Source organism: Pomacea canaliculata, linkage group LG11, assembly GCF_003073045.1.
Source record: "Pomacea canaliculata isolate SZHN2017 linkage group LG11, ASM307304v1, whole genome shotgun sequence".
Lineage (NCBI taxonomy): Eukaryota > Metazoa > Mollusca > Gastropoda > Architaenioglossa > Ampullariidae > Pomacea > Pomacea canaliculata.
The window spans coordinates 7659359-7675984 of NC_037600.1; the positions used below are offsets into that span (position 1 = coordinate 7659359).

Genomic DNA, 16626 nt, shown 5'->3' on the forward strand with positions numbered 1-16626 from the left:
TATCATAGATGACATGTGCGAGGGTTATTTCCGGTTCCCATTAGCAGAATGGTAGAGGACTTTCGAGATGGCTCACAACGTGAATTTAATAAAGAATAATATAATTCGAGTTTCGAAAGTTAGGTATATGTCAAGCAGCACTCAGATAAACGAGAAAAATATTGAGGAAAATGCATTTGAACGCAGAGCTTTGGAACAGGTAGGCCACTATGCCCTTGACAGCAGATTTGTTCTGTGACGATCACTCGGCAGCAATGAGTTATACTCAGTACTGCTAGTTTATTCTGTGCTCTTTCCAACCACAGTACTCTGTCCCTCCCACATGTCGCAGATTGCTTGGATATCTGTTTTATTATTATTTTTTTTGAAATTGTTTTTAACTTTTTCTCTTAGGGTTTCCCTTTCAAAGTCTGTGCCGTTTCTGAAATAGAGAAAGCTCATTAAGATGTTTGATATGTTCAGGTCTAGCCTGCGTAGTACAAATGAATAGATAATTTCCAAGGCTGAACGCAGTTTTGCTAAGTAAGGTTGAAAATTAATTTGGGTTTGGGAATCGTACAACCTTACAAAAAGACCTAAGTAAGGTGCTAGATTTGGAAATTACATTCGCTATGCATTGTTTGTTCTAGCAAGGTGCTAGATTTGGAAATTACATACGCTATGCATTGTTTGTTCTAGCAAAACCTTCCATCAGAAGATCGTCGATGCCAGACAGGACATGGTTTACCATCAAGTTCGTGGCTTTTCCATCAACCACATAGACGGCATTCTCTTACAGAGGAGTACCTTCTAACTGGAAAATCTTTTCATTATCATGCCTGTCTAGCTCACCAAAGACATCATGTTTGCAAATCTTGCCTTACCATCAGAAAGCACTGCTGCCATTGACATGCTCTTGCTGGAGACAGCCAGATGCTGCCGGTCTTCTGGAGCATTCTACCTCAAACACTACTTTGAGTGACACTGCAAGATCTATAACTTACAATATAAATGACAGTGTATATACCTCTGCAGAAGGGAGTTGCAGGCAGAGTGGTGGCACCTGTGATGATAATCTTGGGATTATGGTGCCACCTCTAGTGAAGCCAAAAAGGGGAAGACATGACACTGATAAATGTTCAAGGGTTGAAATGCTTAGGCAAAACTTTATGGGTGATATAGCACTTGAAATGTTGATGGAAGATGGTACTGATGTTTCAAATATGATTAGAGATAAAAATAGCAAACATGGTGTTGGTGATGAATCATCACTGAGCTTGGACACCTATCTTTCCCAAGGAGTTTCTGTGGAGTTTACCTGTCGAGGTGCAGATGCTATGCTACTTTGCACCTCAGGAGATAACAGACATACAGAACAGCATAATAAAGGAAAAGGACCTAACCTGGATCAGCTTCGCCGGTTGGAGCAGTATATACTGGACATGGTGAGATAATAATAATATAATAAATAATTGTTTATAGTGCATGTTACCCCACCAACAAAGGCAGTTTCAAGGTGCTTGTATAAATGAAGTTGCACAAGCACAAATTCATTAACTATCATTCAAATCATTACTTTAGAGGTGTGTCAGAGCCTAGACGTGACACCCTATTCTCACTGTCAGGCTGACAGACATTTCAGCCAACTGTTCTCTGTATTCTGTCTTTATTAGCATCTGGTCTGTTCCTCAATGTTTTAAATAGAAGCATCATTTTATTTTTCACTCATGTGACAGTTAACTTAACATATGGTCATACATTTTTAAATAAGAGAGGTAAGATTACAACAGAACTGTTGATAACTGTTAGTGTTGCTGGTATACAATAAATTCCTTAATGGCTATAAAAGAAAATGACAGAAACAGTTTACCATTACCCTCTTTCATATTTGCAAGCCTTAATTCCCCTCTCCCTCCCTATAGTTTAAAAAGAAATTGTACTTTTATTTATTAATAGAGAAGGCTATTGAGAAATGTTGGTTAACTTGGTTACGTATATACTAATAAATGCTTTGGTGACAGCTTCCAAACTTCTTTAAATCTCGCATGGAGTACCGCATCTACCAACCTGACATAATTTTGGAGAACAACTTTTGGGGGAAAAATGAAGTTTTCACGTAAGGCTGCCCTTATTCCCAAGTGTTTTTACTGGAAGTCACCATCTTAAGTTGTCATGCTGAATATAATAACAGCCACATGAGAGCTTTAACTTTCAGCATTTTTGGTGACTATCAGTAATTATTTTAGCATTATGTTAATTATTATCATTATTATTCACTATTTTTATATAGTAATATTAATTTTTCAACTTAATTTTGAAAACAAAGAACCAATTTGAAATTGAGTTTAACTAACTTGGTTAGCTGCATAGACTGCAATAACAGTTCATTAATTCCTTACTGACTTTACATTTTATGATCACCCTTCCCACTGTTGAAGACTGAACAAATTTTAAATGCATGCCCAAGTGGTAGTCAATAAATTGTATGATTTTGTAAGTTGCTCATTAACATCCGTAGTCTTTACAAATTAAAAATTATATGATACAGGGGAGTCAATCAGTATGCTATGCAGATGATCAAATGTCGTGCCATGATGCACCTGAAGTATGCACATGTCCACCTGGAGGTGGTCTCATCTGCATGTCTAGAGAATGAGGGAATAATTCGTGTCCAGTGGCGCATCGTGGGTCTGTCCCAGCTCAAGGCATTACGCTTTTGGAAGTACTCAGTATGGAATTACAGTAATTCCTTTAAAGAGGATGCAGAGTGAGTGTGCTTATTAGCTTTCCAATTTTGAAGTTGCTTCTTTAGAAATTCATTCCAATTTTTATGTTCCAGTGTTTATTTTTGTTAGTATGTTGCCAGACAAATTTTAACTTTTCGTGTATTACTTTGTGTATGACAATTATAAAGATTATTATCATAATCTATGATAATGTCAAATAGGAACAAGTAAATGTTGCCATATAACTATTGAAATTATGTGACCTAGTTTAGCAGAAAGAAAGGAGGATTTCTTTTTTCTCCATCTCTCTCAGATGGTCTAAACATTATGCTATTATAATATAGATGTATGATATGTTGATTCCTGTGTTCATTGATGAAATTCTTTTTACTGGCTATATTTGTGTCCTTAGATGGCTGGAAGGTATTTCCATTCTTCATGTGAACAAAGATGGTTTGGTGACAAAGCATCGTATAGATCGCGTGAGTGAATTGAAGCAGACATTTCTGAGTTTCTAGCAGCAAATGTGTACTTAAATATCAATAGCGTGGTAAATTTTTAAAATTTCAGGTGTGAGTAGGGGGACCATATTTCAAGGACACCTTTCCATCCTTCTTTTTGGTTTACTTGCTTTGTGCTAATTTTTATTTGTATCCCCTCATTTTAATTTGTTTAGATCCACTGCTATCTTTTGCTTTCTGTATTATTCTTCCCTTGTAAAGGGTAGGTCTGTTTTAAATTAATATAGTATTATTCTTTCAAGTTAAATTTTTCCTTCTACAGATGTCACCTGATGAGGAGCAGGTCCAGAAGTCTCCAGCGCTGGCTGCAAAGCTAGCAGTCATTTTAGGATTGGCTGTGCCCAAACCTAGCCTTTCTGACTTTAGCTCCATTTTTTGAACATAGAACATAGCATAACTTAATGGTTTAAAAATGTTGCTTTCATTAGAGTGATTTTGTTGGCAACGTGTGATAACAGAGAAGATTGTCTGCTCATCCAGTTTCTCTCTTATCAGATTTATACTGCATAAGTTTGCTTTTATTTTAGCAAGTTTTGCTTTAAATGTTCATTTGCTGTTGACAGATGAGAAAATGAAATGGGATGTTTTACTTGAAAGGATTTTTCGGTCACCATCTAAATGTTTGAGATCTTGTCCTTTGAAACAAGGGAGCAAAAGTACTTGTATTTTTTTTTTAAGCAGCAGCAACAGTATACTCAACAATGCTTTACAGGGCTTGGCATCAAAAAGTGGTGCAAGGTTATAGGGTTTGCTTCAACAGATGATGTACAAAAATCCATTCACGGTAGCTGTTGGTCTAGAAGCAAATGTATTCTGTCATCTAATATTATTTAAGATTCAACATGCCAAGATAAAGCCCACTAACAAGTAACTGCTGGAAGAAAGAAACAAGCTTTTTGCGCTGTTTGCCACCATGTTGGCTAAATATACTTCTTAGAGAAAGCTTGTGACAAAACCTTTACAAAAAAAAATATATATATAAAATGAAAGTGTTAAGATCAGACTGTTCCTAACTTTCTCAATAGAGTTTACTTTGATACTTTTTTTTTTTTTAATGTTTTACTGTTTTAAGTCCATAGATAGAGGTTTGTGTAAAGATTTTCATCATGTATAAACGTATTTGAAACAACAGCTTTTGAAATTTAGATAAAAATTGGCATTGATGGCTGAAAATGTTCTAAAAAGACATTTAAGACCTGTTAGATTTAAAAAAAAATTGTGTAACAAATGTATTTCATGCTGAGTAGGTTAGTTTTAAAACCTTTAGGCTCTTTTTACCAAGTAGTTGTAATTTCACCTTTGCTGAAAGTCTTTCTACAATAAACTGGCTACTTGAACTAACATCATAATCTTAAATGAAAGGGTGATACAATATACTATATAAACAAAAACCTGATAATTCTTGTTGCTTGACAAATGGTTTACACAAGTATGTGTGTGCTAGCTGTGAGTGTAGAGGCTCACAGGTGTTGGCGCCAATTGTGAAAAAATGCTAGCCTTTCTGTCTGAACCAGTGAATATAGCAATCCCAATATATTTTTGCTATCAAGGATGCTGGATGTTAATGTTACCACCCACTCCTGCCACCAGCAAGAACTTGCTGGTAATGAAAAGTAGAACTCGAAGCATGCTTGTCTTTATGCTCTGCTAAGGAATTAAGTCTACTAGCATCAGGAGAATTAATTTTTAATACCCATGGTTGACTTTCTTGATTTTCTTTTTTGAAAGACAGCTGAAAGACACCTTTTTGAACTAAAATGCATTGACTTGTAGAGCTTAAAATTTCAATAACAAAAATAAAACGAATGAAATAGTTTCTCTGAAGCATCTGTAGAACTTGCTTTAAAGGTTGAAACGAACAATATAAAAATTAGTGTGGGTTGAGAAGTAAGACTGTTATGTCAAGTTATACTTTTAAGGGCTAATGAGAGCTTTTTGAATAGGAGTGGGGGTTGTGTTTTCTTTAGTTTGAAGACCTAGATGCAACCATGTTTTTGTTTGCATATGTATGAATGGATCAACACCAGGATGTTTTATTTCATAGGTTAATGGCAATATCCCATGTTAGCAGAAGGATGAAACTGATGAATGAATTAGTGCACTGAGTATCTGACAAATGCAGCAAAGTATAGGTACCCGGCAGAGCTTGGTAAGAAAATGCCTTTGCAGCCTGTATAGTTCAGTTGCATGTACATGTTATTGATTTTGTATTATTGAGTGGAAAAAAAGGGAGAATCATGTGAAATATAGGCATACAATACATATTGGCAGTGTTTTGTTTTCAGTGGTGAGAATTTAAGTGTGTGGCACCTACAACAATATGTGATGGATACGTGTTATGTGTGTTTTATGCTGTCAGCAACCAAATCCGTAGTATGAAGAGCTAGTCCAGTCCTGATAAACAAGATTGACCTGAAACGTGCACAATTAATGGGCCGCGTGCAACCTGTCCCGTTGGTGTTCTTAGAATGTCATGTGACATGCGTTATTATTGGTCATAGGTGCATGCTGAATGGAAGACATTCTGCACGCTGTACCTGCTGGGCCTAGATTTCAGCTATGGTTGTCACATTACCTTTGTTGAATGCAAGAATTCAGAAAAACTCAGCAAGTTACAGGCCAGATTGAGTCAACTAATGCTCAAAACTAATGGCTATCAAAACATAGTTCTATCATTAGTTTGTTATGAAATGGAGAGCCTTTTTTTAAAATGAAAGCATACATCAGCGGTTCTCAACCTTTTACTAGTGACGTTCCACTGACGAACAAAGGTACGTCCGCGCGCCCCCCTTAGCCAGCAATGTAAGCTAATTTCACTAATACCGGTATAAGAAACTTTTAAAAAGTGACCACCTTCGCGTCCCCCTTGTAAGCACGTCGTGCCCCCCCAGGGGGGCGCGCCCCACAGGTTGAGAACCGCTGGCATACTTTGACCTAAAATCTGATTAATAAAAGTAAAGGCCATGGTGATTTTACGTCTTTTCCTTGGCTCACTGGAAATCACAGGAATGTGCTGAATACTGATGCTGCTCAGCGTCAAGAGAAAGTGATCTCTGTCTTCCATGAAGTTACTTCGTTCACATTGCATGATGAGACCATCCACCATCACATAGCGCAGAAATAACCGAAATTGCTGGGAAACTTGGATTACTGCCATGGACGTCCTCCCTTTCCTAATATTACAGAAAAAGAGATTTTCTTGGTTTAGTCTGCTAGTGTGTGTTAGTTTATTCCTTGTTACTCCTCAAAGAGCATAGGGCCACAAGTCTGCAAGTGTGGAGGAATTTAACCTCATTTGTTTTGCCAAGATTGTCCCAGAGTTGAAGCAGGCTTTGTATAGCAATTTTCCATCCAATCATACATGATTAATTGTTGACAACCATGACAAAGTTTTGTGCAAGAACTCTTATGTGACCTGACTTTTCCAAGATGGCATCACACATAGTGTGGCTACTTAACTTGCTAAGGTTGTTGAATGCACGAAACAGTTGATCAATGCATTAAACAAAGAAAGCAGTTTCAGAGGCCTCTTCTGATAACACTCCTAAAGTTACCATCCTTGATATGCCAGCTACATCACTGTGTAATAGAACCTGAGAGGTAAACTTAACCTGAAGGGCTGAAGCCATTTGAATACAGTTCTTGCTATCCATCTTGAAAAAATGTATTTCAGTGGACTCAGTACAACAAAGATTGTTGGAATTGCACACCAGATCAGCTGGCAGTGTTTGTTCACAAAGTTTATGAAATGGCTTGCATGCAAATACAATGCTGGCTCAATAGATTGCATCGCCGGTAGTTCTGCACCCACTTCTTACATCCATGGAAATGACCATACAAGACTAGTGAAACTGCTAAGCAGCAGCATATGTGGCAAAATCAAAGATAAATGCGACTTGTTAAATCTGCTAAAAGGAAATGCTGTTAATTCACCTCTCTTCATATTTCAGAAAAGAGAACAGTCAAAAATCTTTAGTTTGAGAGTTCCTCGGTGCAGCCCACCATGCACCACCAGGCATCCTTGCTTGAACAATGATGGTACAGAGGGGGTGTTACTGCGGTCACATTCAGGTCCGCACAGCTTCACTTTCACTAAGTGGTGGCTTTTGTTGTCCTCTTTCATGATATGACATGTCATGGGACAGAACATGGCGGATATGCCAGAATCATGTTAAAAATGAAATTATGTTGTGTCTGGTTAAAATGAGCAGGCCGGATGTGGCCCATGGGCCATAGGTTGGGCACCCCTGCTACTCAAGTCCCTTGTACAAAATACATCAACAGGAAAACATAGTGGTTATGAGGATACCTATAACCAGACAATTTAGAGCAAGCAGATAAAAACAAAGCTCTTGGCTTCAAGAGTTTTATTCCAAAACAAAATCCATACATTATGCAGAGATTGTAATGAAAAAGGCTTTCTTTATGAAGGATTCCCACTGTAGTTTGTGTAAGTGAGAAGGCATAAACTGAAAAAAATTATTATGCAGAGGAGCCGTATAAGTTATGATGAGCAGAAGCAGTAAAATCACAAGATTTACTAGAAGGACAATAAAAGATGTCCTCAAAAATGTCACAAAATGTATTGCCTGTTCCATATAATGGTGTAAGACAGTTTACTTCAAATAGTTTTGGCACACAAGAAAAGCAAGTGATGCATAAAGCCATTAACATAAGCATCAATGGACTTTTTAGTGGAACTCCACTTATATATTTGAGAGTTCTTTTTGATAGAAGTGAAGCTTTATCAGTAACTTCTACAAGATCTCTTGATCAGCTGTGTGCCAAAAACTGGGAACAGCTTGTGCTGGTGATAATGCCTTAATTGCATGATTTAAGACTAGATTTCTCAGTAAATTTTATTTCTGCTCACCAGTTTGTAGACATGACAGTTCAAAACCAGATATTGGTCAACATCTCTCTAATCCCATATGCTGCTAAAAACGTGGAATACTTTGGTAGTGTCATCATAGGATTTTTCATCATTTAAAAAAAAACAAACCCATAAAATCCATAAAGGAAATTCCATGTCCATTGCGCTCTCAATTTCAGCCAACACCAACTAAAAGCAACTACACTTATAAGTTAAAAAAAAAATCCAAATGCAAACTTTTTTTTATCTAAATAACCTTTAAGCTTCTATCCTGCACCAAAACATTTAGCCAACATCCCCCAGTGACACTGATATGCTACATTCCTGTCTTGCCTACAATAATTAAGCAAGCATTTTCCAAAACTGAATTGTAACAGTGGAAGAAGGGATATTCTGACACTAGAAGTATATGAAAAACCTTGTAGGTAATCTGCAGCTGATAGATGGGAAAAAGGCTTTAAAACGATTCTGACAAAACTGCTAAGTGATGTAACACTGTTACCCTCAGTAACAGACAAGGGAGGTATCTAATAATTCAAAAGGAATCGATACTTTATATCTCGTTCTTCCCACCACATACAGCATTTGCCTACAAGCGGTTCAGTGTGACTGAGGCAGGAGATATGCAAAGACAGCCCTGCCCACTCCTTCAGCCACTTATATCCTGTAATAAATCAGGTATTAAGAGCACAGGAGGAAGGATAGCCCTTGTAAGTTTACACCTCAAATCTGCTTCAAATGCATACATTTACAGAACTTCTCTACCTAAAAGATAACCAGAGACAGCAGAAAATACAAAAACTATACTTTCTAACATTTTAAAAATTTATAACATAAGTACTTTTGTCCAAACAAATATATATATGGAAGTGTAGATCTTGGAAATCTTTAAATAACAAAATATTTCTTGTCAGAAAATGTGGTATCTGTGTGGCAGATCTTCAGGAAGCCCTACCAGTTTGCCATTTGGTTAAAGCTATCTTTCAGTCTTTGAGGTATTCTAAATGGTCCGTGTTCATTATTTTCACATTCTCTAACTGGGTATCCATTGCATTTGTTTCACTTAGCTTGCAAAATTAACGCTATGCCAACAACTGGCCACTGACAGCAACAAATTAATCAATATGTCCAGGAGAGAGAACTAATGAGTCTGTAGATGCTGGTTGTCATGTTGACAGGTGACTTTTAAGCAGTGATCAATGCTTGTCCATGATCAATGACACTTCTTAATAAACGCAAGGTCCTTTGAATACCTGAGCACAACTTTGGAAGCCATGTATTGAAATAATAATGGCAGAAAATACAACAGGCGAACATCAGGATATGTTCAGAGCAGTACTTTTTAGTTTTCATCAGCAATGGTGGGGATGAGACTGAAAGAGGGGATGGGGAGGGAAACTCTTTTCAAAAGTAAATCAAACATTCTATTGTTTTCACAAACCATAATATCATCTTTGTGGTTGCTAGGCTAGTGAAAATCCTAGAGAACATTTCACCCTTAAAGTTAATCATCTAATTTTCCTTCTGTAATTGTTACCATACGGAATAAACAGAACATGGCTATCAGGTACTTTTTACATACACACAATTCGCTGAAATATACGCCCCAAAAACACGCAGATACACTTATTCATGCATACACCAAGATTAGGACTGAGGTGTTCATTTGTGATCACAGAAAAAAGAAAACCTAACAACAAGTAAATATATAAAAGAATCTGATCCAAAACAATAGACCATATGCAGAAAGTACCGTGACAATAACAACAAAAAAAAAAACAAAAACAAAAAAACAAAAACAAAGGACAAAATCATTGTGTGACATTCTAAGTTCTGGCTTCAGAAATCACAACATACAAGAAATTAAACTATTTTGACTGACAGAAAACTCAAGCATGTTCAGGTAGCAGCTGTGGAGCTATGTAAAAGTCAGCTATGCATGTCAAATAGAAAAACAGCAAACTGAAGATTTTCATTTTAATAATAATAATCATAATAATAATGAGTATATTTGTATACCGTGTTTCTCCAGCATCTGCAAGACTCAAGGCGCTTTACAATCCATTTTCAAAGATTGTTTTCTTGCTAGCCCATTTATCACTTGAAAAACTAAAAAAAAAATCCCAAAACTAAAAGCTTAAAGTATTGTTTATAAAATGCTTCACTGTCATTTAGTTACAGCAAAATCAGCCAGTTATATAAAATAATCAGGAATATAATTAGCTCATCATTTCACACAACTTTGATACAACTTTATTTATCCCAGATGGCACTTTAAGGGTTAAATCACTACAACTGAGTTTATTTCCCTGAATCCCAGCAAAACAAAGACAGACCATCTACCAATGACCTCATATTTGAACTAAGATCAAATGCAGGCATGTCCACAAAAGCATGTTGCTGTACATCACCTGTCACCAGGCATTTATTTATTAATTAATTTAACTAGTCTGCCTTGTCTTTTGCTTCTCTTTATTTCCTGCAAAAGTTCAAGCTTTCATGCCTTCCAATTAAAAAGTTCTTATGAAAGTCATGTTTGATTTTCATAGACCCCAATCATATACGACAGTCTCGAAGTCTTGTAGGACAATTAATAACAAAAGCAAATCCTTAACTTTTTGAAAAAAATGATAAACACAAATATAAAAAAGGGACATATACCGAAGTCAGTCTGATATTTTGATATTTGCCATTCTTGTTCCTATGTCAGTGCTTTCACCCTGTTAGTAATACCTTGTCATACAAGGAGTAAGAGCCATGGCTTTAATAAGAGATGCAACTAATTCAAATGACAGATAGCCAACACTGCAAAAGGAAAATGCACATCAGTTTTCAAAAGTTATGGCACCATGGAATGATACAGTCTTACATTCTATAAGGCCTTTTATTCCACCATAAGTTTTGTAGCACCTGATGAAAACCACTGTTGCTGCATCTTGGGGTGAAAACCAAACTTTAGGCAGTAACACAGCAGTACATTAAGAGCAGCCAAGGACACATAAAAAGAAAAATCCTTTGTTCTGGTGCTCTCCCATGTCAACTCTCCTAGCTGCAGTTTTTAAGTGCTAGGCCAGGGGCAGGGAATTCACATCCACACTTGCTCCATCAACATCGTTTTCAGGATCCACCACCACAGGGAGTTGGTAGCTGGGAGGTAGACTGGTGCGCTGTTGAGGAATTGGGGCAACTGCATGTGGCTTGACCTCATCTACTTTGTTGCGCTGGATGTGGAATGCAGGGGCTACCCAAGCACCACAGGGACATCGCTCACCTATGAAACAAATTGACATCAACCATCAATCATTCAACCAACCATCAATTAATCAACCAGTCATTGTCGTCAGTCCCTCTGCCTCTGCTGACAGTGTGGGTATCTGAGGATATTACAACCCACTCTTGTTCCACTTCCACTTTGTGGAATTAACAACTGAGAAAAGTGCTTGTACTTAAATAAATGATCATTTTGCACACTCACACGCATGCATACACCTTTGCTTAAATACAATCCAAAATAGTGGTCTGCTTACCATACCAAACAAAGGACCCGAGTTTTGCAGAGCACTTAGGACATGACAGCTGAAATGTATGTGAAGTATTCATGTGCAGTTATTCTTGGCTTTGTAAACACAATTCTGATAGCAGAAGTAAAGACTGTTTGGCTTAAAACTGACAGAAAGGGAGCTTACAATCATTTTTTATCTTATTTTATAACTTTGGGTTGTACCGGGGAGAATAAAATTGCTTAATAAAACTAATATATTATAATTATAGTTTCAATCAATACAGTTGACTCCACACTATTTTATATACCACGCAAAAGTTGTTCTACCAGGACACAAGCTTCAAAGGAAAAGTTACCAAATAAATATGGACACATGAGCATGCGATGAACACAAAATCAGAAACATTCAAAATATGCTATCTTTACCTTGCCTTCCATATGTTCAATCTTTCCCTTCATCCATTCAATGGGCTCTACAAATAGAGAAATATCACACTTGGCCTCCAACTCTGCTTCAAGATTTTCAGGTTTCATCTCACTTGCTTTGGGTGGAATTTTACTTCTCCAATCAAAGGCCGACTCTCCTTCCCCTTTTTTGTGACTCAGCACAACACTTTGGCGAAACAATGGCCGCCTGTGAATGAAACAGGTTATGTTCACAACAGTTAGTTTGGTGAACCATATAAAGTTTTTCTCATGAGGACACAACATGATAATAAACAACAGGAAAAGATAGCCCTGTGATCTTAAAGTCATTGGGAAGTGAAGTGTTAAGAGACCTTACTTATCTCAAGATTAGCTTATATGAGGATGGTGTCCATCTCCTCTTCCTCGCAACCTTACCATTGTAAGCCCTTTATGGGGTCAGGTGCCCTTTCTGCAGCTGGGTCAATTGGAGGAAGTACACTGGGTCACACAGGTGATGAACTAGCCAGTATGCACACTTTTGAGCTCATATACCATTGCTCTAACCACTATATATCTACTTTGAACAATTAAAGTGATAAGTAAACAAACTCTAGCTTCACTGTTAATGAAATCTTAAAGTCGATGTGATCTTACACCTAACATGAAGTGGCACCAAGGCATAATGTTCTTCCTCTTCATGATCATCATCATTAGGTGGGTGCATGTGTGTCCATGTGCATGATTTGTGGTTAGGGTCAGAAGGGTGTTGTGTGCAAGTGAAGGGTGTGTAGTGAGATGTTGAGAAACATCAGGTGTAAAACCAAATGTGAGACAGACCATTTATTATTGATATAAAATACTTTACAAAAGCTCATTATCATTCTCATTTTTCATTGTTGGGAGATGGCGGGGGAGTTTTCTAGTTACAGATCCAAGCAGGTCTCGAGTTATCTACCTTTTGATCCACAATCATCTGTGCTAACCGTGTCGTTAAGAAGCATCATTTATGCTCTTCGTATTTAAAAGTAAAAAAAATAACGAAACTAATTAATTTTAAATTTGATTAATAAGATCTTTGATTAATTGTAAATTATTTTAATCAAAAAAAAGCAAATATTTTGGATAATCCTAACTGTTTGGCTAGGTTGTTGCGATCAATCATGTTGACATCATCCTGTTAGTAACAGCCTGCAATAATGTTTACCAGTTGCAGGGCACATGTTTCTTAAAAGTGACCTTACCTGCACTTTCGACACTTGTATACAATATCTTCAGATGACTTGCTGGCTGTCTCTGATACATATATGTTGGCTGGAATTGCTTCTTTGTGAACCCCTGCACCATGAATTTTAAAATATAATCATCAAGAATGCTGCAATAAGTGGTTTGATCTTCAATTTCAGATTACATTATGTTTTCAATAAAATTAGACACATTTATCAAACTTTCTCACTAATATCAGGAACATTTATTTGTGGCTTCACTGAAATGTAGGTATGCTGCAATCAAGGTCTTAAAGAGATAACAGAATGCGAAATTTTGTTAAAATGAATACATCATGATTCCCTGAAAAATGTTAATTATTCAAAAGCCAAGCTGGTGCTTTCTTCAGTATAAGACCCTGCAAGTCTTTAAGCACTAAAATTTTCACTAGTACACAAAGAGTCAAGATTGTTTAAAATAAGCAGTTCTCTTATATGCTCTTACCTTGTCAGTGTATCCATGTAGACCAGGAAGTGGTCTTGCAGTAAGACATACAACATTATTCCTAAATAAAGTGTTAAACTCTACACATCAACAGTAGCTGGGTACAAAAAGATGCTAAACCTGATTTGATTCGAATGGCCAACTTGTTTAGTGTGTACATGCGGAACTCCTCATGACTTCGGTCAACACGGCAACCCATGTTTTCAAAGAGCTGCAGCTGTTCCAGGAATCCCTGGTTAGGACTGAAAGCAAACTTAGCACTATGTGACAACCAGTATTCTGCATCTGTCAGTTCTGGGTAGTAGAAGAATATGCAGGGCAGTGGGAAGATAATTCAAGCAGTAAGGTGGTAAGGAGACAACATACAGCAGCTAGAGGGAAGACAAGATTGCGGATAATAGTGAAAAAGGGCAGAGGGCAACAAAAAGATAGAGGACCACACAGCAGAAAGGGAAGATTACTATGACTTATTAACAATTAGCATTGTTTTGAGTAACAACCTGTCATATTTAATAACTGTAATTTACAAATTATTGCTTGCTCTTTAAGTGTGAATTCTAATAGTAAAGAAAATCATCAAACTGTTGTATCTGAATTTATTCTATGAATAAGTCATTTACATAAAAATCTTATTTGAAAAAATAAAAATAATAAAGAGAAAATAGAAAAATAAATAATGAAATAGAATATGTTACATTTGTGATACTTGCTACTTACTTTACAATAGGCCGTTGCTTCTTGACAAAGCTCAAGGCCTCATCCCGAGCCATGTGACAAGCTCGCATTAAGTAGGCAATGACAATAGTGGCACTGCGTGAAGCACCTGCCTGACTGTGTATTTAGAAAAGTGTTAGATTATGTCTCTTTCCAAATTTCTTCAATAAATCATTGTGTCAATCAATAAGATGTATAAGAATATTTATAATAATAAGATGATCTCCAATCCTGAGTTAATCACTGCTAACAGAGATGAAAAGTCCAAATTATAAATGATATGTTTAATTCATGCTGAATGTTCTATAAGAACCCCCATGCAACACCTATAAATGGTGCTCTGCCAATCCTCACCAATGTACCAGCACGGATCCTTCTTGCCTCCCTTGCTCAATAAACTCCAAGCACTCTTCCATGTCCTGAAGAAGATCTGTATCATAGAGATCAAGGGCATAAATGAATTTGTATTTGAAGCCTTCCACAAGTTCTGCAAGAAGTGGACGATCTAGGATTGAAAGAATGTGTGTGATGCCCTGGCTACGCAGAATCTCCGAGTTAAAGGGTCCCTGGATTCCACCAAGATATAAATTGTCAAGCACAGCATCACAATTCACATCCATCCTTAATATTGTCTTCTGTTGTTAATGCTGTCGTAAATGAGGCACACAAACTGAAAAATATGAACATATGTTAAGAAATGGCATATTATCAAATGTGTTAACAAAATTACATATATGACTAAAAATGTAACCTGTCTTCCTCTCTCACACACACATGCCCGAGACATACAACATTAGCAAATAAATTTATTTCATATTATCATATATTATCAAATAAATCTCCGTTGAATAATGAACCATTGTTTATATAATTCAATTTATAACCCATTCTTTCTGTGACCCACTGACCTGCACTGCCATAAATTTGGCTACCCCTACTGACCCACATAACGAAGTAGCGTAACAGACAGTTTCTCGTTTACATATACCCACACACTGAACCGCACGACATACGGTCATACTTTATATGCGCGCCCATAGAGACACGCACGCATACTTAACATTTTAAAATGACACTTTACTGGCTTTATGAATCATTTCACATAAACTATGTTAGAACCGTGACTGTTAAGTCAAAAAGAACGGAAAAGCTTGATTCAGCGAAGAACAATCCCCAAGAACTTACACAAACGCCTGCTCTGTTCTGCAGAGATCGAGGCGTAGGCATGTGTCTGATGCTGGAAGATGTAACGGATGCACGCGCTCTGCTTGCTAATTACACGCACTACCGGGATATAACCACATGAAGATCGCTTGCTACGAGGCAAGTAAAATGGCCAAGCGTTTATGTAAAGGGAAGCTACTGCGAATGCTTGTTTTTTGAGAAAAGTTTTGCTATGCGCTCCCTTGTATTACGGTTTGTCTTAGCCACAGAAGTCTGTGGTTTCGGCACCCCAAGCAAACGCGCATGCACTTTGTATACAAGCTCGGTAATTACGAAAAGTTATATAGTCAACACCGTCAATTAGAATAGCAAAGTTGTGTCTAAGTGCCTGTTTGCTTGTAAGCTTATACTCATGTTAGCTTGAGAGCCTTTTAGTCTATTTTTTTGCACAGCTACATGTTAAGAGTTTTCGACTTGTCTTTCGTTTGCTATACTGATCATTTAATTATAATTGTCTTCACTGACAATCAATAAGTGCATCTAGTTTTATTAAATCAAATTTTTCTTTAATTTTCTGGTGTTGTGCCATCTAGCGCTTAGTGTTACAGTCTTTTTTTACTGTTTTCTATTGTACTTTTTCCTTTGCATGCAAGATTTTGTTTTCTTCTAACGCTCCGGTGTAATTTCAGGTGTAAAGTGTTTTTGAGTGTAAATAGTTTAATTTTGGCATCAGTGACAGAGGCTTCTTAATAGGCATTCTAATGCCATTAGTAAAAATATAATTTACGTCTAAATTAGACTGCAGAGATTTGTTAAACTGTGCAGGACTTGATGCTTGCATGATACTATTAAAGTATTTGTCATTTCTTTTGTCAGTCTTCCTGGTTATTGAAGGATGGACGAAGGTAAAATGGGTCAGTTCAAAATTCAGGTGGAAAGATTGCGCAATTTCATCATTACTAAAATGTATTGGGTTGGTGTGACTAGAAGTCAAATGAAAACCATAAGGAATCAAGGAAAATTTCATTTGCT

The 16626-nt window shown here is 36.9% G+C and overlaps 2 protein-coding genes across 2 annotated transcripts; one reads left to right on the forward strand and one right to left on the reverse strand.

The window, feature by feature from the left end:
- Positions 1-27: 27 nt before the first annotated feature.
- Positions 28-5490, forward strand: LOC112574963 (uncharacterized protein C6orf136 homolog). The gene is made up of 6 exons (XM_025256414.1): positions 28-199; positions 679-1424; positions 2001-2095; positions 2528-2746; positions 3118-3187; positions 3489-5490. Exons 2-6 carry the CDS (start codon positions 1065-1067, stop codon positions 3603-3605), a joined length of 861 nt encoding a protein of 286 aa, XP_025112199.1. The 5' UTR covers positions 28-199; positions 679-1064; the 3' UTR covers positions 3606-5490.
- Positions 5491-7578: 2088 nt separating this feature from the next.
- Positions 7579-15801, reverse strand: LOC112575304 (dual specificity protein phosphatase 12-like). The gene is made up of 8 exons (XM_025257062.1): positions 15616-15801; positions 14785-15100; positions 14434-14547; positions 13837-13958; positions 13251-13344; positions 12028-12235; positions 11627-11675; positions 7579-11370 (listed from the first exon to the last, which is right to left on the reverse strand). Exons 2-8 carry the CDS (start codon positions 15048-15050, stop codon positions 11165-11167), a joined length of 1059 nt encoding a protein of 352 aa, XP_025112847.1. The 5' UTR covers positions 15051-15100; positions 15616-15801; the 3' UTR covers positions 7579-11164.
- Between the last annotated feature and the right edge of the window lie 825 nt (positions 15802-16626).